This window comes from Hyla sarda, chromosome 7 (genome assembly GCF_029499605.1).
Source record: "Hyla sarda isolate aHylSar1 chromosome 7, aHylSar1.hap1, whole genome shotgun sequence".
NCBI lineage: Eukaryota > Metazoa > Chordata > Amphibia > Anura > Hylidae > Hyla > Hyla sarda.
This window is the reverse complement of record NC_079195.1, coordinates 216077134-216100500: the sequence shown is the minus strand read 5'-3', so window position 1 is coordinate 216100500 and position 23367 is coordinate 216077134. Positions and strand designations below refer to the sequence as shown.

At 42.6% G+C, this 23367-nt stretch overlaps 1 protein-coding gene across 3 annotated transcripts in view; it reads left to right on the top strand.

Moving 5' to 3' along the window:
* AK5 (adenylate kinase 5) overlaps window positions 1-23367 on the top strand; it is a 230351-nt gene that overhangs the window by 141775 nt on the left and 65209 nt on the right. For all 3 annotated transcript variants that reach the window (XM_056532657.1, XM_056532656.1, XM_056532658.1), the window contains 2 exons: window positions 4257-4347; window positions 18272-18348. In XM_056532657.1, the coding sequence (XP_056388632.1) occupies window positions 4257-4347; window positions 18272-18348 (168 nt within the window). The remainder of the gene's footprint in view (window positions 1-4256; window positions 4348-18271; window positions 18349-23367) is intronic.

Genomic DNA, 23367 nt, shown 5'->3' with positions numbered 1-23367 from the left:
TTATCCTATATACCTGGTTACATTGTGATGATGAAGCTGATCTCTTTATCCTATATACCTGGTTACATTGTGATGATGAAGCTGATCTCTTTATCCTATATACCTGGTTACATTGTGATGATGAAGCTGATCTCTTTATCCTATATACCTGGTTACATTGTGATGATGAAGCTGATCTCTTTATCCTATATACCTGGTTACATTGTGATGATGAGGCTGATCTCTTTATCCTATATACCTGGTTACATTGTGATGATGAAGCTGATCTCTTTATCCTATATACCTGGTTACATTGTGATGATGAAGCTGATCTCTTTATCCTATATACCTGGTTACATTGTGATGATGAAGCTGATCTCTTTATCCTATATACCTGGTTACATTGTGATGAAGAAGCTGATCTCTTTATCCTATATACCTGGTTACATTGTGATGAAGACGCTGATCTCTTTATCCTATATACCTGGTTACATTGTGATGATGAAGCTGATCTCTTTATCCTATATACCTGGTTACATTGTGATGATGAAGCTGATCTCTTTATCCTATATACCTGGTTACATTGTGATGATGAAGCTGATCTCTTTATCCTATATACCTGGTTACATTGTGATGATGAAGCTGATCTCTTTATCCTATATACCTGGTTACATTGTGATGATGAAGCTGATCTCTTTATCCTATATACCTGGTTACATTGTGATGATGAAGCTGATCTCTTTATCCTATACACCTGGTTACATTGTGATGGAGAAGCTGATCTCTTTATCCTATATACCTGATTACATTGTGATGATGAAGCTGATCTCTTTATCCTATATACCTGGTTACATTGTGATGGAGAAGCTGATCTCTTTATCCTATATACCTGGTTACATTGTGATGATGAGGCTGATCTCTTTATCCTATATACCTGGTTACATTGTGATGAAGAAGCTGATCTCTTTATCCTATATACCTGGTTACATTGTGATGAAGACGCTGATCTCTTTATCCTATATACCTGGTTACATTGTGATGATGAAGCTGATCTCTTTATCCTATATACCTGGTTACATTGTGATGATGAAGCTGATCTCTTTATCCTATATACCTGGTTACATTGTGATGAAGACGCTGATCTCTTTATCCTATATACCTGGTTACATTGTGGCAGAGAAGCTGATCTCTATATGAATGACACCATTCACCCCTGATGGGATTAGATCTAGTTATAACCTAATCATGTGAATAGGGCTGGATGACTCTTCCTCTCGAGAGCTATTCATTTTCATCTTCATATGCCTAAGTGTTTTATTACTGTCACCAAATCCTTCTGTCTCTTATCCAGTTGTAGCCGTGGATTTCATTCTGAGCTATTTATTGATATTTTTCTTGTTTTATTGTTTTAACGGAAATAATAACAGTTTAATTGGGATAGATTGGTGTTCATTATTCATACATAAATTTGTTGTGTCAGATTAGGAAAATGTGAATGTTTTCTTCCGGTAACAGTGCCACACTTGGTCCAAAGGCTGAGTCTGTTATTGCAGCTCAGCTTCATAAAAAGTGAATGACAGCCATGGCCAATGGACAAGAGTGGCTGTTTCAGAAAAATAGCCATGCTTTTCTAATCTCATACAACCAAGGCTGGATCTAATGTTGCATTTTAAGTCTCTAATACTGCACCAGTAGTTGTAAGGAACTCTGGTAATGACATATGACAGTAAGAAGCTTGTTTTAAAGGGGTACTCTGACATCAGGTAAAAAAAAATGCTTTAAAAGCATATAGTATGACTTTCCTTTCGGTCCCAGTTCTGAAATCACAGGAAATCCAGTTGTTTTAGGGTTCTTGGTCCTGTACCTGGTTGTACTGGCTGAGCAGTTACTCAGTACCACAATTCCCACAGTGCACTGCTTTCCCTCAGCTCTTCATCACAGTCCTCACAGTCCTCCCACCCTGCCTGATCTCCTGCCACAGCAGTCCTGCCAGTTCACTGCCGAGAATTTTTGCAGAACATCTTATTTCACAGAAGACTATGGCACATTCAGTGAGGTTGCAGCACCAGCTACTCATTCCCTGTCTGCTCCTCTGCCTGTGGCATTGCTTAGCACAAGGCATCATGCTGTAAGAATTCCTCATTCTTTCCTAAATATTATATATGTATGTATATATGTATATATATATATATCAGGGACAACACCACAGTGACATTGAGAAGAGTACACAACTTCCTGTCAAGGGCTAATCACACAGCTGCATGCTGAAGCAAGGACGATTTGTGATAACACTATAATAGTATATATTGGGGGGATGGTTTTGCTCTTAAACACAGTGCCTGAGAATGGCATTTATTTTTAGGTACTGTGTTGAAAAGCAAAATAAGCGGAGGAGATTGATATACTGTATATATAATATCGAAGGAAAATACTCGGTATATAATACACATTATACACACAGACACACATATATATATCTATATATTTAAAAAAAAATTCTTTCTTTCAAATTTACTTGTTCCAAATCACAAATGGAAAATATTAAGTGTCAGTTGTCGGATCCCTCCCTTAATGCACCAGAAGATCTTTTTTGACCTTATTGGCTCCATAACTGAATGTTAAAGCGTTCAGGGCTTGTTTCCATGACTTTGTTGTCACATTTGGAGCATCTTGTAAGAAGAAAAACATTCTGCTTCCAGAGTAATGACTGCAAAAGTAATATAAAGCTTTTACATTGTCAGCCAAGTGTTTGTCAAATAATGGGGGTAGATGGGTCTGACGCTCCTGCCAGAGCGTTACATAGAAATTACTTCTGCTAGGAATTAGCCTGCGCCGCGCTCTACAAGCCAAAGCTGTTTACGGAACAATTCTGTTTATAAGGGTCGTTCTAGTTTAAAGCTGATTTTTTTATATGCCTCATGAACAATCGTGTGATGTTAAGATGCTATTTTATTATCCTGGGGGATCGGAGAGTTATTCAGGATGTAGGAAAGTTGTTTATGTGCCTTGATGCTCACTCCATTAAAATGAATGAAAACCCTAAAGCTAGCTGTGCATATTAGGAAGCTGTCGGCCATTCTGCGGACAGCTTTGTCTCTCCTCATACACATACACACACAACTCATCCAAGCATGCATGTATTCCGGTTGGGGAGAGGTGAGAAAGCCGCTGCCAGACTCCTCTGGCAGCAGGTTTACTCCCGAAACGCAAACGGATAATTGGGTAGCATGGTGGCTCAGGGCTTAGTACTGTGTTGTGTTACAGTCCTAGGTTCAAATCTCACCAAGGACATCATCTGCAAGGAGTTTGTATGTTCTCCCGTGTTTGTGTGGGCTTCCTCCCATACTCTAAAAACATGGTGAATTTAGATTGGTATCCCCAGTGGGGACAGGGACCCCTCAGCTCTGTGTGCGCTATATAAGTAATTTATTAATGTTGTGCGCCAAACATGTTCCAAAATCTCCCTGTTTTTTCCAGTTAATTTATGACATTGTTTCGCCCTGTTTTTGCCATCTTTTCAGGCTGTTATTTTAAACTTTTAAAAGAGAGGATAAAAACTTTGGTGCATTTCCAATGCGCCAAAGTTTAAAGACATGTGGAATCCCATTCATGCATATGATGGAAACGTGAAAAAGGATTCACTATGAAAAAAAACCCTATTTGAGGAAGACACCCCCTCTTTAACAAGAGAGGTGGTAAATTGGCCAAAAAATGCATAACAAATGTGGTGGAAGTCCTTTAAAGGGGTACTCCGGGGAAAAACAAATGTTTTCAAATCAACTGGTGCCAGAAAGTAAAACAGATTTGTAAATTACTTCTATTTAAAAATCTTAATCCTGCAAGTACTTATCAGCTGCTGTATACTACAGAGGACGTTGTGTAGTTCTTTCCAGTCTGACCACAGTGCTCTCTGCTGTCACCTCTCTCCATGTTAGGAACTGTCCGGAGCAGGAGCAGATCAACATAGCAAACCTCTTCTGCTCTTGACAGTTCCTGACATGGACAGCAGTGGCAGCAGAGAGCCCTGTGGTCAGACTGGAAAGATCTACACAACTTCCTCTGGAGCATACAGCAGCTGATAAGTACTGGAAGGATTAAGATTTTTTTATAGAAGTAATTTACAAATCTGTTTAATATTCTGGCACCAGCTCTCTCTCTCTTTTAGAATTCTTTTTACATCGGAGTACCCCTTTTAATGTGTAGATATATACACTTTCCTGTTGCTATGTACTGTATGGCGGGTCAGTAATGGTCTCCCTCTCGTTGCTTCTTTCCAGTTTGATGCTGACAGGGATGAAGAGGAAGTCTTCTACGACATCAGCTCGGCCGTGGACAATAAGCTATTTCCAGCTAAGGAGCCTGTAGCCGGTGAGTGGATGAGAAACGTTCATTTATCCCGGCAAATATCTTACTCTTATTGGTTTAGTAATTGGCATCAAATGAGATTATTGATCAATAAATGATGTGCTAGAACCTGTTACCATGAATCTGATTTCCTTTTTAGCTGAAGGGGAGGGGGAGGGAAAAGGTTGGGTGTAAAATGGTCTATTTGCAGGAAGTTCTATTTACTCCCAGTTCTATTTGCTCCCAGAAATACATGCTGAATGATACAGTTTGCTGTGGGTGCCCTGCTTTCACTCTACTCTTGTGCACAGCCCAAGTGATTGTGCCCTTCAGACTGCCTTGTGTGTGCTTTCCTCCCTGTGTTCAGCCCGTGTAACTGCCCTTCATGTATGCTCTCCAAACTCTCCAATGCTCTCCAAGCAGCAGTGAAGACAAAACGGGTAAGATTTAAAAAAGTGGGCGTTTCCCAGCAGGCATGACATCACTGAAGCCTGCTGGGGGACCACTTCCACCCTCACATTGTTGCAGTGTTGTGATATATTAAAGACCTCAAGCTCTGTGCAGCTTTCTCTGAGGCTTTTTGCATCTTTCGCTAAGACTCTTTGCAGCTGTCAATCAAGCTCACTGCAGAGAAGCACTTCCTGAGTTTGGTCTCCTGCCAGGCTAGGAGGAGACCAAACTCATTGTATTAATTGTGGCAGGGAACAGAACAGAGCCAACTAGTGGCCATTTTTTTTATTACATTTTAAGCATATTTATGTTGATAATTTTAAAAGCAAGTGAATGGGAAAGTGTCTGCTAATTACACAGGGTACACTATATTAAAAGTTTTATATGGTGACAGGTACTCTTTAACAAAACCTTTGCAGAGGAAAAGTGAACCAGTTGCCCACAGCAACCAATCAGGTTGCATTTTTCAGAGGCCTTTTAAAAAACAAAGAACCTTATGTTGTCTCGGACCTTTCCCAGGTTGGATTGCGGCCCAAGACAATACATCACAAGTCAGGTGCTGAAAGGGGCCATGGCTGCTTCATCTGTTTTGTGTGAAGCCAGCCCCCTGATGATGTTACCAGTGCAGATGTGCGTGCATTAATCATCACACAGACCCAAAGCTTGGTATCAGGTTGTGCTGTGCTGCAATGGGTGGGGCCACCGTTGTGTGGGAGGGAAATAAGTCACCTCCCACCTTGAAACAAAGGATCCTGGGGATTGTCGTCTGGGGGAGGCCACAGAAACAGGACATACCCAGTTCCCAAAATCAAGCCAGCAGCGTAATAGAGGACACAGGACACGGCCATTTACCACCAACACTTGTTTGACCCTTAATTACTAAAGTCACCTTATGTTGGATAACCCCTTTAATTTACTATGGATTTGAACCTGGTTATTCGCCTTGTCCACCTAGTACAGCTAATTTCAAAAATTATTTATTTTTTTAAATCTTGCAAATGTCAGCTGTTGCAAAACTACTTCTCCCAGCATGCCCGGACCGCCAAAGGCGGTCCGGGCATGCTGGTAGTTGTAGTTTTGCAAAAACTGGAGCCACGTTTGTCTATGTTAGATTTTCATCCATAAATTATTAACCCTAGCTTGTGAGGGCTGGGACTTTGTAGTGCTCAGGTACAGCCTGTATCGGCAACATTCTATAATTGTGCATTAAAGCCACATAAACACCGCTCTGTATTCACTGGATATCTCACCGGATTATCACTCAATGACATTTTCCAATTGTGTTTTGTAAATAGCGACATTCCCCAGTTCCCGGCATTGATCGCTCGGAGGCCTTGTGCAGCCACGTGTTCCTTTTCACTTCATGTGAACAATGCGCATTCAATACTGAAGGCAAAATCTCCCTTTTTTTTTTTTCGCATTCACCTCCGAAGTTATTAAAACCCGGTTGTTAAGGGCAACTGCTTTATTTCTACAAAATCCAGGGACGATCCAGCCTGACGTGACTCCATTAACTCTATTCTGCCGATTGTCAGGATGAGAACAATATTGCTTTTAAGTGCTTAAAAAAAGACATCTCCAACTCTTGTGAAAACTACAACCCCCAACATGCCCTGACAGCCTATTCTTATAGAGGTTATCAAGGATAAAAAAAACAGCGCCACTTCTGTCCTCAGGTTGTGTCTGATATTGCATCTCAGTTCTTTTAAAGTGAATGGAGCTAAGTTGTAATACTGCACACAACCTGAGAAAAGGTGTGGTGCTGTTTTCGGAAGAAATCAGCTCAGTTTTTCTCTTCCTAGATAACCTATTTAAATGGGCACTGTCTGATTCAAAAACGTTTCATATGTTGTACATCTTGACAAAACATTAACCTTTCTAATATACATCATAAAAAACATTAAAGGGGTATTCCAGGCCGAAACTTTTTTTATATATATCAACTGGCTCCGGAATGTTAAACAGATTTGTAAATTACTTCTATTAAAAAATCTTAATCCTTCCAATAGTTATTAGCTTCTGAAGTTGAGTTGTTGTTTTCTATCTAACTGCTCTCTGATGACTCACATCCCGGGAGCTGTGCAGTTCCTATGGGGATATTCTCCCATCATGCACAGCTCCCGGGACGTGACATCATCATTGAGCAGTTAGACAGAAAACTTCAGAAGCTAATAACTATTGGAAGGATTAAGATTTTTTAATAGAAGTAATTTACAAATCTGTTTAACTTTCCAGAGCGAGTTGATATATATATATATATATATATATATATATATATATATATATAAAAAGGTTTTGCCTGGAATACCCCTTAAAATTTTCCTTTTTATAGAAATCATGGCTGATAAAAAAAAGACCACTAGGGGTCCCCATACCATCCAGAACATAATCCTCTCCGGCTGCAGCATCATCATTGTCCCAGCTGAAGCACAGGCAGGGACAAAGTCCAGGAAGTGAGGGTGGACTAGCACTTCTCTGTGTTCACTCCTGTCCTATCAGCAGCATGAAACCAGAGAGGAGGGGGTTACAGAGCAGCCTGCAGTGATTGGATGAAGAGACACAGCACAGCAGACTCAGGGAGAAAGTGAAGGCGGGACTAGCGCTCCTCTGTGCCCACTCCTGAACAGAGAACCCTACTCTATTAAAGGGGTATTCCAGGAGAAAACTTTTTTTTTTTTTTATATCAACTGGTTCAAGAAAGTTAAACAGATTTGTAAATGACTTCTATTAAAAAATCTTAATCCTTTCAATAATTATCAGCTGCTGAAGTTGAGTTGTCATTTTCAGTCTGGCAACAGTGCTCTCTGCTGACATCTCTGCTTGTCTCGGGAACTGCACAGAGTAGAAGAGGTTTCCTATGGGGATTTGCTTCTACTCTGGACAGTTCCCGAGACACGTGTTATCAGAGAGCACTTAGACAGAAAAGAACAACTCAACTTAAGAAGCTAATAAGTACTGAAAGGATGAAGATTTTTTTTTTTTATAGAAGTAATTTACAAATCTGTTTTACCTTTCTGGAGCCAGTTAATATATAAAAAAAAGTTTTTTTTCCTGGATAACCCCTTTAACTCAGATTTCACTAATAGTACTTGAAAATATCTTTTATAGAGTAAACAACTGTCCCATTTATTTAGCAGTTTTTTTTTCTGACATAATAGTACAGCAGAGTTTTCCAAACAGTGTGTCTCCAGCTGTTGCAAAACTACAACTCCCTGCATGCCCGGACAGCCGAAGGCTGTCCGGGCATGCTGGGAGTTGTAGTTTTGCAACAGCTGGAGGCACACTGTTTGGAAAACACTGTAGTACAGTATAATAGATCTTTAATCACACAAGGGAAGTCTCCCTACAGCTCCAATCTCCTGCGCACGGACCGGCCAATGGCGTGTTTGGCCAAATCTTCAAGACAGCAAGAAAGTGGGATGTCCAGCGCTTTTGGTGCTATTTCTTGCGCTTTATTGGGTTATAAAAGCATATACAGAACAGACACAGGAACGCCGACGCGTTTCGGATCCATATGATCCTTAGTCAGTCATGGCCATGACTAAGGATCATATGGATCCGAAACGCGTCGGAGTTCCTGTCTCTGTTCTGTATATGCTTTTATAACCAAATAAAGCCCAAGAAATAGCACCAAAAGCGCTGGACATCCCACTTTCTTGCTGTCTAATAGACCTTTAATAGTACAGCTCCAGTTTGGTTTAAGATACATTAAACAGGTAGAACTCCTCCAATAAGGAGGACTCCTGGCCGACTCGATGAGATGATGAATTGGGGACATGATTCAGTAACCCAGCAGACAGTGGGGCCGACCCTGTATATCGATTGTGGTCTGTTCATTAAAGTGATCCATAGCTATACATTTTTAACAACAACTATCACTTGGTCAATAAGGATTGCAGCTTCGTGACCTTCCGGGACGCTCATACTCCTCTGTGTCAGATAATGAAATGTACGACGTATCCTTTGGAATAACTGTGTTAGAATAGTGTTGAGCAGCATAGGCCATATTCGAATTTGCGATATTTCGCGAATATATGGACGAATATTCGTCATATATTCGCTAAATTCGCATATTCGTAATATTCGCGTTTTATTTTCGCACATGCGAACATTAGCATAAACCATAATTAGCCTAAGCAAAAATTCGCACACACGAAAATTTAGCACAAATATATATTTCGCATATGCGAAGAATTATCAGAACACCCTGAATTCGCATATGCGAACATTAGTATAAACAAAAATTGGCAAATGCGAAAATTACCATGAACCAAAATTCGCACATACGAAAATTTGCATAAGTCATAATTAGTATACACAAAAATTAGCAAATACGAAAAATAACACATGCCAAAATTCGTATATGCGAAAATCAACATAAAAAATTTCGCATACGCAAAAATTAGCAGAAGCGTAAATTACCACGGATAAAAGATTCGCATATACGAACGTTTGCACGGGTCATAATTATCATAAACAAATATTCGCATATGCGAAAAGTAGCAAGCGTGGAAATAGAAACCAAAATTCTAATATGCGAAATTTTGCACATGCGAAAAATAACAAAAAAAAAACCCCCCCCCCCCCAAAATTCGCATATGCGAACATTCACACGCCAGTCTCACACAGTAGTATTAGAGTCTTCTTTATACCACACAAGCTGGAAGCAGAGAGGGATGATCATTGTGATGTGTACTGTGAAGAAAAAAAAATATTTGAATAAAAAAAAAAAAATTAAAAAAAAATGAATATTCGTTATTACGAATAAATAGTGCTATATTCGAGAATATTCGCGAGCAACACTATGTTAGAAGGCATTGTGGGTATATAGGTTGAGGTAAATTGTTGTAATATCCTTACGGTATGGATTGTAATCCCAATAAGAGGGGAAGCTCGTACCCTCTGGTATAGGAATAATCTCAACAACACATTAGACCATAGATATTAAAGGGTTATTTCTTGATTTTTGGTTCTTTGAATATAAGAAAAGGGGCAGCAAAGTGAGTCTAGTTACTAAGATACTTCACCTACCTGTGTTTGGTGGCTGGTATTTGTTACAGTGTGTCACCCCAGAAGTAAGGAGATTACATGAGGAGGAGGAGGTTTGTTACAGTGTGTCACCCCAGTAGTAAGGAGATTACATGAGGAGGAGGTTTGTTACAGGGTGTCACCCCAGTAGTAAGGAGATTACATGAGGAGGAGGTTTGTTACAGTGTGTCACCCCAGTAGTAAGGAGATTACATGAGGAGGAGGTTTGTTACAGTATGTCACCCCAGTAGTAACTTGATTACATGAGGAGGAGGTTTGTTACAGTGTGTCACCCCAGTAGTAAGGTGATTACATGAGGAGGAGGTTTGTTACAGTGTGTCACCCCAGTAGTAAGGTGATTACATGATGAGGAGGTTTGTTACAGTGTGTCATCCCAGTAGTAACGTGATTACATGAGGAGGAGGTTTGTTACAGTGTGTCACCCCAGAAGTAAGGAGATTACATGAGGAGGAGGTTTGTTACAGTGTGTCACCCCAGTAGTAAGGTGATTACATGAGGAGGTTTGTTACAGTGTGTCACCCCAGTAGTAAGGTGATTACATGAGGAGGAGGTTTGTTACAGTGTGTCACCCCAGTAGTAAGGTGATTACATGAGGAGGAGGCTTGTTACAGTGTTTCACCCCAGTAGTAACTTGGGGTGTGTCAAAGGGCGGAGCCAGTGGGTGCGGTGAAGGGGCAGCAAAATGAGCTTTCGCCTAGGTTGGCTAAAATCCATGCCCCAGACCTGCGGGCATTCTGGGAATTGTAGTCTTGCAACAGCAGGAGATACACTATTTGGAAAACACCAATCTAATCGTATTCTGCCTCTTACACAGGTATCACTTTGCATCTCCTCGTTCTGCAAGGTAGCTTTTCCCACCATCGGGATCTGATTGACAATGTAACGTATAATTTGCATGTAAATATATTCAGCTGGAAGCATTCTCCGGTATTTGTCTGCGCTTTATTGTATAATTATGGAAGAAGAAGATAACCTTTTATCGCTCTCATTACTGCTCCGGGTTGTTGGGGAGACGGGAATCACCTTGTTGACACCTGATAAATGTTAATATGTTTTTACGCTTGTCTGAATCCATAATATTTAAAAAGTAATTGTTACTTCATAATGTTATCGTCCTCCGAATAGTTTCTCTGTGATATATGTGAGTGTATTGAGACGATAATTGGAAACTAATTATATCTCAGCGCCGATCATAGGGACCTGATCTGCAAACCAAATATAAAGGGGGAGGGTAACCCAAAACAAGTATTAAAGGGGTACTCCGGAGGAAAAGAAAATATTTTCAAATCAACTGGTGCCAGAAAGTTATACAGATTTGTAAATTACTTCTATTTAAAAATCTTAATCCTTCCAGTACTTATCAGCTGCTTTATGCTCCAAAGGAAATTGTGTGGTTCTTTCCAGTCTGACCACAGTGCTCTCTGCTGACACCTCTGTCCGTGTCAGGAACTGTCCAGAACAGGAGCAAATCCCCATAGCAAACCTCACCTGGTCTGGACAATTCCTGACACAGACAGAGGTGGCAGCAGACAGCGGACAGCGGATCTGCACTGCCTGGAATCGGCAGAGAAGTCTCATTGACCCAACAAACAGTTTACAAGCAGATTCTGCCTAATAGATGAACATGTTCATTCTTTCAACGTAATCAGGATCCATGTTGGAAGTTCTGCTATGGAACTTCCGTAGTGTGCACTGAGTTTAAAATCAATGGGATCCTGCTGCAAGTGGATTCCGCATGGTATTAAGGAGGTACTCCACCCCTAGACATATTATCCCCTATCCAAAGGATAAGGGATAAGATGTTCGATCGCGGTCAGACCCCCCCACCCCCACCCCGCAATCTCTGTGCTGCACCCGGCATTCTGAACATTATTTTAAGAACGTGGGGTTCCTGCAGCGGAATACATGATGCCACGTCCCCTTGTGATGTCTCGCCTCACCCCTCCATTCAGGTCTATTGGAGGGGGCGTGACGTGACTTCATGAGGAGGAGTGGCATGACGTCAGGTCGCCCATCGCGGGAACCCAGTGTTTTGAATGCCGGGTGCTGCATGAGATCGCTAGGGGATTATTTGGATAGGGGATAATATGTGTAGGGGCAGAGTACCCCTTTAATTCCGAGCTTAGAATCCTTAGTGTGCATGGACCTTTACTGTACTTGTTTACTCACATGACTTGACATGATAGAGATAGCGATGTGTAGACAGATCTGTTCGGTTCTTGTAGATGTCTTTTAGAACAGGATAGGGTTCTACTTGAAAAGTTTCTACTGATCTTTACTATTCATGGTCTATCCTTAGGTTTGCCTAAGTGTTTTCTTAGTGGGGGTCTGACTGTCCAGGACCCCCATGATCAGCACAATGAAGGGGTCGCACGCTCACACATGCTCACTATATGTTCACATAGGAACAGCAGCTGCTTTATATGATGGATGTGCCTGGTACTGTATCTTTTCACATTGACTTTGGTCACTACCGACCAAACACTGATGACTTAAAGTGGGTTATCCAGTGTTTAACCCCTTAAGGACCAAGGGCGTACAGGTACGCCTTTGCTCCCTGGTACTTAAGGACCAAGGGCGTACCTGTACGCCCGTGGGAATTTCGGTCCCCGCCGCGCGCCGGGCGGGGATCGCGCCGGGGTGACTGCTGATATCTATCAGCAGGCACCCCGCGTAAATGCCCAGGGGGGTCATTAGACCCCCCCATGTCGGCGATCGGCGCAAATCGCAAGTGAATTCACACTTGCGATTTGCGCCGATTCCGGGTCATGCGGATCTATGGTGACCCGGTGACCCGGAATAGAAGGGGGATCGCGGGTGTCCTAGACACCCACGATCCCCCTGTAGCGATAGGAGTGAGGTGGCAGGGTTGCCACCCCTCCTATCTCTGCTATTGGTGGTCTAGACGCGACCACCAATAGCAGATCGGGGGCGGAGGGGTTTACTTTCGGTTTCCCCGTCCTGCCCTCCCACAATTGGCAGGGCAGGACCGGGAAACCGACAGGGACCGGCGCCGAAGATCCACTTACCCATCGGCGACGGCAGCGGCGACGATCAGCGGCGGCAGCAGGCGACGATCGGCGGAAGAAGAGGACCGCGACGTAGCTCCCTGGATCCAATGGAAGCCGGTGAGTTACTTAGCAACATCTGGAGGGCTACAGTCTGAGACCAATATAGTGGTCTCTAAACTGTAACCCTCCAGATGTAGCAAAACTACAACTCCCAGCATGCCCAGAGAGCTGTTTAGGCTTGCTGGGAGTTGCAGTTTTGCAACAGCTGGAGGTCTACAGTTTGAGACCACTGCAAAGTGATCTCTATACTGTGCACCTCCAGATCTTGCAAAACTACAACTCCCAGCATGCCCAGACAGCAGTTTGCTGTCTGGGCATGCTGGGAGTTGTAGTTTTGCAACATCTGGAGGTCCACAGTTTGGAGACCACTATGCAGTGGTCTCTAAACTATAGCTCTACAGATGTTGCAAAACTGCAACTCCCAGCAAGCCTAAACAGCAAACAGCTGTCTCTGCATGCTGGGAGTTGTAGTTGCGATCCCTCCAGCTGTTGCATAACTACATCTCCCAGCATGCCTTTCGGCGATCAGTACATGCTGGGAGTTGAAGTTTTGCAACAGCTGGAGGCACACTGGTTGGAAAATACTGAGTTAGGTAACAGAACCTAACTGAAGGTTTTCCAACCAGTGTGCCTCCAGCTGTTGCAAAAGTACAACTCCCAGCATGCACGGTCTGTCAGTACATGCTAGGAGTTGTAGTTTTGAAACAGCTGGAGGTTTGCCCCCCCATGTGAACGTACAGGGTACATTCACACTGGCGGGTTTACAGTAAGTTTTCTGCTTCAAGTTTGGGCTGTGGCAAATTTTTCACCGCAGCGCAAACTCCTAGCGGTAAATTCACTGTAAACCCGCCAGTGTGAATGTACCCTAAAAACACTACACTTACACATAATAAAGAGTAAAACACTACATATACACCCCCTTACACTGTCCCCCTAATAAAAAATAAAAAACGTATTGTACGGCAGTGTTTCCAAAACAGAGCCTCCAGCTGTTGCAAAACAACAACTCCCAGCATTTACGGACAGCCACTGACTGTCCAGGCATGCTGGGAGTTTAGCAACAGCTGGAGGCACCCTGTTTGGGAAGCACTGGCGTAGAATACCCCTATGTCCACCCCTGTGCAATCCCTAATTTAGTCCTCAAATGCGTATGGCGCTCTCTCACTTCGGAGCCCTGTCGTATTTCAAGGAAAAAGTTTAGTGCCACATATGGGGTATCTCTGTACTCGGGAGAAATTGCGTTACTAATTTTGGGGGCTTTTTTTCCTTTTACCCCTTATGAAAAAGAAAAGTTGGGGTCTACACCAGCCTGTTAGTGTAAAACAAAATTTTTTTTTACACTAACATGCTGGTGTTGTCCTTTACTTTTTATTTTCACGGGAGGTAAAAGGAAAAAAAGACACCCAAAATTTGTAACGCAATTTCTCCTGAGTACGGAGATACCCCATATGTGGGCGTAAAATGCTCTGCGGACGCACAACAAGGCTCAGGAGTGAGAGCACACCATGTACATTTGAGGCCTAAATTGGTGATTTGCACAGGGGTGGCTGATTTTACAGTGGTTCTGACATAAACACAAAACAATAAATACAGACATGTGACCCCATTTTGGAAACGACACCCCTCACGGAACGTAAGGAGGGGTATAGTGAGCCATAACACCCCACAGGTGTTTGACAAATTTTCATTAAAGTTGGATGGGAAAGTTAAAAAAAAAAAATTTCACTAAAATGCTGGTGTCACCCTAAATTTTTCATTTTCACAAGGGACAATAAAAAAAAGCCCCCCAAAATTTGTAACCCAATTTCTTCTGAGTAAGAGCATACCCCATATGTGAATGTAAAGTGCTCTATGGGTGCACTACAATGCTCAGAAGAGAAGGAGCGCCATTGGGATTTTGAAGAGAAAATTTGTCCGGAATTGAAGGCCACTTGTGTTTACAAAGCCCCCATGGTACCAGAACAATGGACCCCCCCCATATGTGACCCCATTTTGGAAACTACACCCCTCATGTAATGTAATAAGGGGCGCAGTGAGCATTTATGCCCCACAGGTGTCTGACAGATTTTTGGAACAGTGATCCGTGAAAATGAAAAATGTAATTTTCCATTTGCACAGCCCACTGTCCCAAAGATCTGTCAAACGCCAGTGGGGTGTAAATGCTCACTGAACCACTTATTAAATTCTGTGAGGGGTGTAGTTTCCAAAATGGGGTCACATGTGGGGGGGGGTCCACTGTTCTGGCACCACGGGGGGGCTTTGTAAATGCACATGGCCCCTGACTACCATTCCAAACGAATTCTCTTTCCAAAAGCTCAATGGTGCGCCTCCTCTTCTGAGCATTGTAGTTCGCACGTAGTGCACTTCAGGTCCACTTATGGGGTACCTCCATACTCAGAAGAGATGGGGTTACAAATTTTGGGGGGTATTTTCTGCTATTAACCTTTGCAAAAATGTGAAATTTGGGGGGAAACACACATTTTAGTGAAAAAAAATATATTTTTTTTTACATATGCAAAAGTCGTGAAACCCGTGTGGGGTATTAAGGCTCACTTTATTCCTTGTTACGTTCCTCAAGGGGTCTAGTTTCCAAAATGGTATGCCATGTGTTTTTTTTTTTTTTGCTGTTCTGGCACCATAGGGGCTTCCTAAATGCGACATGCCCCCCGAGCAAAATTTGCTCTCAAAAAGTCAAATATCACTCCTTCTCTTCGGAGCATTGTAGTTCGCCCGTAATGCACTTCATGCCAACTTATGGGGTACCTCCATACTCAGAAGAGATGGGGTTACAAATTTTTGGGGGTATTTTCTGCTATTAACCCTTGAAAAAATGTGAAATTTGGGGGGAAACACACATTTTAGTGAAAAAAATATATATTTTTTTTACATATGCAAAAGTCGTGAAACACCTGTGGGGTATTAAGGCTCACTTTATTCCTTGTTACGTTCCCCAAGGGGTCTAGTTTCCAAAATGGTATGCCATGTGGGTTATTTTTGCTGTTCTGGCACCATAGGGGCTTCCTAAATGCAACATGCCCCCCAAAAACCATTTCTGAAAAACGTACTCTCCAAAATCCCCTTGTCGCTCCTTCGCTTCTTCGCCCTCTACTGCGCCCGCCGAACACTTTACATAGACATATGAGGTATGTGCTTACTCGAGAGAAATTGGGCTACAAATATAAGTATACATTTTCTCCTTTTACCCCTTGTAAAAATAAAAAAAATTGGGTTTACAAGAACATGCGAGTGTAAAAAATAAAGATTGTGAATTTTCTCCTTCACTTTGCTGCTATTCCTGTGAAACACCTAAAGGGTTAAAACACTTACTGATTTTCATTTTGAATACTTTGGGGGGTGTAGTTTTTATAATGGGGTCATTTGTGGGGTATTTCTAATATGAAGACCCTTCAAATCCACTTCAAACCTGAACTGGTCTCTGAAAAAAAGCGAGGTTCAAAATTTTGTGAAAAATTGGAAAATTGATGCTGAACTTTGAAGCCCTCTGGTGTCTTCCAAAAGTAAAAACTCGTCACTTTTATGATGCAAACATAAAGTAGACATATTGGAAATGGGAATAAAATAAAAAAAATATTTTGAATATCCATTTTCCTTACAAGCAGAGAGCTTCAAAGTTAGAAAAATGCAAATGCAAAAATCCCAAATTTTGGGATTTTTCACCAAGAAAGGATGCAAGTTACCACAAAATTTTACTACTATGTTAAAGTAGAATATGTCACGAAAAAACTATCTCGGAATCAGATTGATAACTAAAAGCATTCCAGAGTTATTAATGTTTAAAGTGACAGTGGTCAGATGTGCAAAAAACGCTCTGGTCCTAAGGTGTAAAATGGCCTGGTCCTTAAGGGGTTAATAAAAACTTATATGGGACTAGGGTGGGGAGGAAATAAAAAACAAAAAAACAAACAAACCATACTTACCTAGTCCCCCGCTTCTCTCTTCTTCCTGCTTCTGACCTGACAGCTCAGCCAATCACTGACCAAGACAGAGCACCTCTGCCAGTCATTGGCTGAGTGGGAGAGCATTGGGAGTGCAGAATTGAGAAGACTTGAGGGGGACCACCATGGGGCGAGGGTCGTGGGGTGCTGGTGGACATGGGGACTGTGGCTAGGTAGCTATATTTCTATTTTATATTTTCCCACCACCTCAGCATCATATTAGTTTTTATTAAACCCCTTCAAAGATAGTGATAGAGAATCCCTTCAACTACATCAGATGTCATTTGAACCATTAAAGGGGTATTCCAGGAATTTTTCTTATTTGACTATGCTACAGGGGCTGTAAAGTTAGTGTAGTTCATAATATAGTGTCTGTACCTGTGTGTGACGGTTTTCTCACAATTCTTCTGTGATTTTCACTCCAATTTTTATTTTTATCAGCATACAAAATGACTGTTGTCTCAGATTTTTCCCAGGTTGCAATGCGGCCGAGACCTGACTCACTAGTCAGCTGATGACAGGGAGCCTGTCTGCTTCAATGGGTGGAGGGATCGCTTGGTGGGAGAGAGATCAATCTGCAACGAATGCAACAGCTGTAGGCACCCTGATTGAAAACCACAGGTCTTTTGAATGGATGCAGCTCATTTATGGGGTGGCTGATGTGTGGGAGGGAGGAAAATGGAATTGTGGGATTTGTAGTCAAAAAAAGAAAAGTCAAACAGGAAATACTAGTTCCCAAAAAGCTAGCCACAGTGTTATGGTAATCTCACAACATAGCCATTTAGCACCAAGACAAGCGCAGATCCATCCTAAGCATGTCCATTACTGCCTGCCAGGTACGTACTAAAAATCACCTTATGGTGGAGAACCCCTTTAATATACTCCATTATGGAGAACCAACATGAAGGTAGAGTAGACTAAATCTGACTTCAAGTTCTCTTGTATCTTTCCAACATAGGTTTTAGGTTCACACTACCATGAAAGGTTCCATTCACAGTCTCTGTTGGCACTTTTATTATATTTGACAAAAGAGTAGTATAGCACGCAGCCGCCATGGACCCCCACACCATGACCGGACCCTATGGACTGTCAGGCACCGTTGTCTGTCATATAATATATCCAGGGCTCCATTTTTATTTTCCAGCTCCTATTGGGAGATTCAAAACAGTCAGAAAAAGGCGCCGTCTGTTCTATGACATGTAGCAGGTGAAATCGGAAGTCATATGTTTGTATTACAACCTGAGCCCCCTACAGAGTACATTACGCAGGTCCACTTTGGTAAAGGGTGGAGTGTGTGCTAGAAATACTGCAGCGCTTCTCCACCCCCAATTATATAAGAGTATATTGTAATATTGGTAAATAAGAAAATTGCTCCTATTAATAAATGAGTGTAAAGTACTGCTGTTTATTCTCTATCTACAGGACGCAGCGAGCTCGACCTAAGCCTTATCGTAGACATCGGGGAAGGAGCCGAGTCCACATCAGACTTTGATGACCAGGTATGAACAGGATAACAATCTGCAAGGCCTCCGACAGCTCTCAGGACAGGTCTAGTAGGAAGTCATTGTATTCCCCATACAAATCTAGAGCATTTTATGCCTTGTGTGTATAGATTGGCAACTAGGCATTCTCATTCCCCCTGTCAATCGGGTTTGACCTTAAAGGGGTATTCCGCCCAGCCCATAGACATCTTATCCCCTAGCCACGCCACGCCCCCTCCATTCATGTCTATGGGAGGGGGCATGACGGCCGTCATGCCCCCTCCCATAGACATGAATGGAGGGGGCGTGGTGTTACTTCACGAGGGGGCGTAGCGTGATGTCACGTCTCCAGTCCCGGAAATCCAGCGTTTCCAAGACTAGAGCAGCACAGGCGGTGGTGGTGGTATGGGGCGGTCCAGCAGTGGGAACTTCAAGATCAGACATCTTATCTTCTATCCTTTGGATAGGGGATAAGATGTCTATGGACGGAATACCCCTTTAAACAGTCTGCCACTGTCTTTGCAGGTCAAGGATGTAGCATTGCCTTTAGGTGTATGATATCAGAGTGCTCCCTTTACTGTAGCTGATTCCTTTAAAATGGTTGGTAACTGATCACAAGATAATCCCCCCCTGAGAGGTCATCTGTAACCTATGGAGGAACCTGGCAGCAAGTACCTAATATTCCTGCAGCGCCACCACAGGGAAAATGAAGCATTACACAGTCTGAATGAAAAATAAATGGGCTGTCAGTGTAATGCATGGCTTTGCTGGGCCCTTCAGAGTGATAGACACTCTTTGCAGCTGGTTTAAATGATGTGCAAAATTGACATTTAGGACCCAAAAATTTTTTTTTAGGACTGGAGTTGGGAAGTAATGGCCAAACAAAGGCTCTGTTCATACTGCATATGATGTGCATTAGAGATGAGCAAATCGATTCTAAACAAATCAAACTGATTCAGAATTTTCCCAGAAATTTTTGTCCGAATCAGAATTTTTAAGGGCATTCGTTTCTGGTGAACTGGTTATTCACAGGGACGCCTTTCAAAGAGGGGAGTCCCTGCTCTGGTACACTGAACAGCGAGGCATACACTGTATTTCTTGCCATTCATTTAACATTCATTGGGCCGGACACAGAAATGTGTGTAGCTGCTCAGAGATAATTAGTAATGCTATATGCATAACCACTTTCTCTCTATATTCACTGGGCTTGGTGCTCTGCACCGGATTCAACAAATGTTACTTAAAGGGGTTATCCAGGAAAATACTTTTTTTCCATATATCAACTGGCTCCAGAAAGTTAAACAAACAGATTTGTAAATTACGTCTATTAAAAAATCTTAATCCTTTCAGTACTTTTTAGCTGCCGAAGTTGTTCTTTTCTGTCTAAGTGCTCTCTGATGACAAAAGAACAACTCTACTTCAGCAGCTGATAATTATTGGAAGGATTAAGATTTTTTAATAGAAGTCATTTACAAATCTGTTGAACTTTCTGGAGCCAGTTGATATATTAAAAAAAAGTTTTTCCCTAGAATACCCCTTTAAGCGATCAGGTGTCCAGTGTATGCCTTGCCACTAAATACACAGGAGTAGGGACTCCTGCCTTTGACAGTCCCAGCTCGTCTACTTACTTTCCGTGCTTCCCAACACCAAGAGCATAGGGGAACACAGAAAGGGACTCCTGTTAAAGACAAGAGTCCCTGCTGCTTTATACTAAGTGACCTAAAGGTAATTGTCAATGCTGTATGCTTTGCTGTATACACTCACTAGTACATTCTCTGGGTCGAATGTGGAATCTGAATTGCATCTGGTGTGTATGGACATTTGTTGTGTATGTGTTTCCATATTATCCCTGTTACAGTCTGTTCCATCAGTGCAGTATACGGTCCCGTATACCATACTGATCTAGTATTGTGATCCATGTCTTCTGCGACACACGTAGACTTTAACAAATCATCCTTATTAGGATAGAACATTCACAGCACGAATCATCCGTTCTCAGCAGCAGATTATAAATAGTATAAATTACTAAAGCGTCATTTGCCGAGATATTTAATTTTAGGTCAATTAAGTTTCTCATTTGCCGGGGGCTTGTTAATGTGACTTCCTAATTGGCCTTGTTTTAGTCTAAAAAAATCGAAGTTTAATGAATTTTGTAGAAGGATTTTTTTTTTCAGTTTTCCTCATGATGACTCCGTACAGTCCGTGGTAGCTGAAAGGTTTTTAGCGATTTCCAAAATTCTGCAGGTTTTTGATAGTACCTGGGAGATGAGGAGTAAAGCGGTTACCATGGCAACTGGAGCGAAGACGGAGAAGAGTTAATTCTGTCACATTTTTTTTCCTTCCTTTGTGGAGGGGCCGCACTTGTTTTTTGCAGTTCCTCACAATATTGTGACAGATGTACATGATGGGAGAAGCGCCCAAGGGGACAGCGAAGGGGATGGGAGGAACGTGTCCGCTCTCGTCTGCCCCATTGGGCTCCCTCCGAAAATGAGCAGCCGTAATTGGAGGAGTTTAGTTATTATGCTGACCTGGTATTAACCCTATATTGATTCCTATAATCATATTGCAGCCAAATATTGTGCGGAAAGCATTAATAAAGAAGTAGGGCCGTGTATAGGGGAGGGGGACTAACATAGTGAGGGTCTCTTTGTCGGTCAGTTCCCATAATACACATGCTGAGCCCTATAGGATCCGGTGCCAAGTCTAGTGGTCTCCAACTGTTCTAAAACTACAACTCCCAGAATGCCCTGACACCCAAAGGGAAGTTGTAGTCTCATTACAAGCTGGAGCCCCATTTTGGCGACAACTCGTCAACAACAGTGTTTCCCAACCAGGGTGTCCCCAGCGGTTGCAAAACCACAACTCCCAGCATGCTCGGACAGCCTTTGGCTTTTAGGGTACATTAACTAATCCTGGTAGGGATTTATCAGGGCATGATAGACATTTGGATTGACAGAGTTTGGAGATCACTGTTCTGTATTTTTTTTTAGGGTACCAGGCCTGCAGCTTTCAGGGCTTGATGGGAGTTGTAGTTGTACAACAGCTAAAGAGTCACAGGTTGGAGACCTATAGTTTATATGGTCTTTCATAGGCTATGTTCACACCGTGGAAAGTCCGCTGCAGCAGAGTCCCATTGATTTCACTGGTATTCTGCTGCACACAGCGGAATATCCGTGCCAGAAACATGTTTCTGCTGCAGAAATCCAGATACTGATGTCCGCAAAAAAGAATAGACAAGTCTATCCTCTCCTCTCTGTGGGTTCCGCTCAGAAATGCATTGCCATCTATGAGAGAGTGCATTTCCGAGCCTAGCGCCTGCCAGATTATTCAAATGTATGGACATTCCGCACATTTTCCTTGTCAACCCAGCTTTAGGGTACTTTGATCAGGAGCAATCTGTGGCTTTCATGGCATGATGGGAGTTGTAGTTATACAACAGCTGAAGAGCCTCAGGTTGGAGACCATGGGGGAGATTTATCAAAACCTGTGCAGAGGAAAAGATGCTGAGTTGCCCATAGTAACCAATCAGATCGCTGCTTTCATTTTTCCGAGGCCTTTTTAGAAATGAAAGAAGTGATCTGATTGGTTGCTATGGGCAACTCAGCAACTTTTCCCCTGGGCAGGTTTTGATAAATCTCCCCCATTAGTCTAGCTATATGGCCTGCAGCTATCAGGGCTTGATGGGAGTTGTAGTTGTACAACAGCTAGATTGTCGCAGGTTGGAGAACACTGGTCTGTATGTTTTTTCTTAGGGTACTTTGACCAGGGACAACGTCTGTGGCTTTCATGGCATGATGGGAGTTGTAGTTGTAAAATAGCTGGAGAGCCACAGGTTGGAGACCACTGGTCTATATGGTTTTTTTTTTTTTAGGGTACTTTAACCTAAAGACCCGGCCTGCAGCTTTTATGGCAGGATGGGAGTTGTAGTTATACAACAGCTGTAGAGGTCACAGGTTGGAGACCTTTTATATGGTCTTTTTATTGGTATTTTAAAGGGATTGTCCAGGAATAAAAAACAGAGCTAATTTCTTTATTAAAAAAAAAAAAAAGCTCCTCGTCTTTCCCCAGGTTGTGTGTGATATTATAACCTGGCTCCAGTTACTTCAATGGAACGGAGCTGCAGATCCACACCCAACCTGGAGAAATTAGCTCTGTTTTTCTATTCCTGGATAACCCCTTTAACAAGGAGCAGACAGCCTGTGCCTATAGGTGCTGGAGGAAATTCAGTACTTGCTGCATATAAATACTAACATTTCTCATTGTAGCTTCCGTGACAAAGCATCAACCTATGAAGCCGCCATATACACACAGTGATCCCTGGGGTTACACAACCTGTCAGGCTTATACCATTTATTTCCACCTTTAGGCACCTTACAGCTTCCTCCATATAAATAAGCATTTTATGTGGGAATAAATCCCAAAGGATCCTACACAAATAGCTGCTGTTATTGGAGAAATAACAGATCTGTCAGGGCTTTTGAGGTAGGGGAGAGATGAGAGTGTTACTTAACAAAGAGTCATGAGAAATAAGATGACAATGTAAGTACCAGGCAGGCGCTGCTCTCTACCGCTTGTCAAATAAATCACCGCGCGCACTTCCTACTCCGGGATTATGATGTTCAGAAAGCGACGTGATTAGATAACTATTTGCACCCTTGTCTCCATACCTGTGCACAGGGTTTACTTACTTTTTTTTTTTTTAATCCCTTAAAGGGGTACTCCGGCGCTAAGACATCTTATCCCCTATCCAAAAGATAGGGGATAAGATGCCTGATCGTGGGGGTCCCACCGCTGGGGACCCCGATGATCTTCCACGCCGCACCCCGTTAGAATCAACCCCCGGAGCATGCTCGCTCCGGGTCTGATTACTAGCGATCACGGGGACGGAGCATAGTGATGTCATGGCTCCGACCCCGTGTGTCATCACGCTCCGCCCCCTCAATGCAAGCCTATGGAGGGGGCGTGACATTTGTCACACCCCCTCCATAGGCCTTGAAATCTCTGCCCCCGCATTTATCCTGGCAGAAATGATGTGCT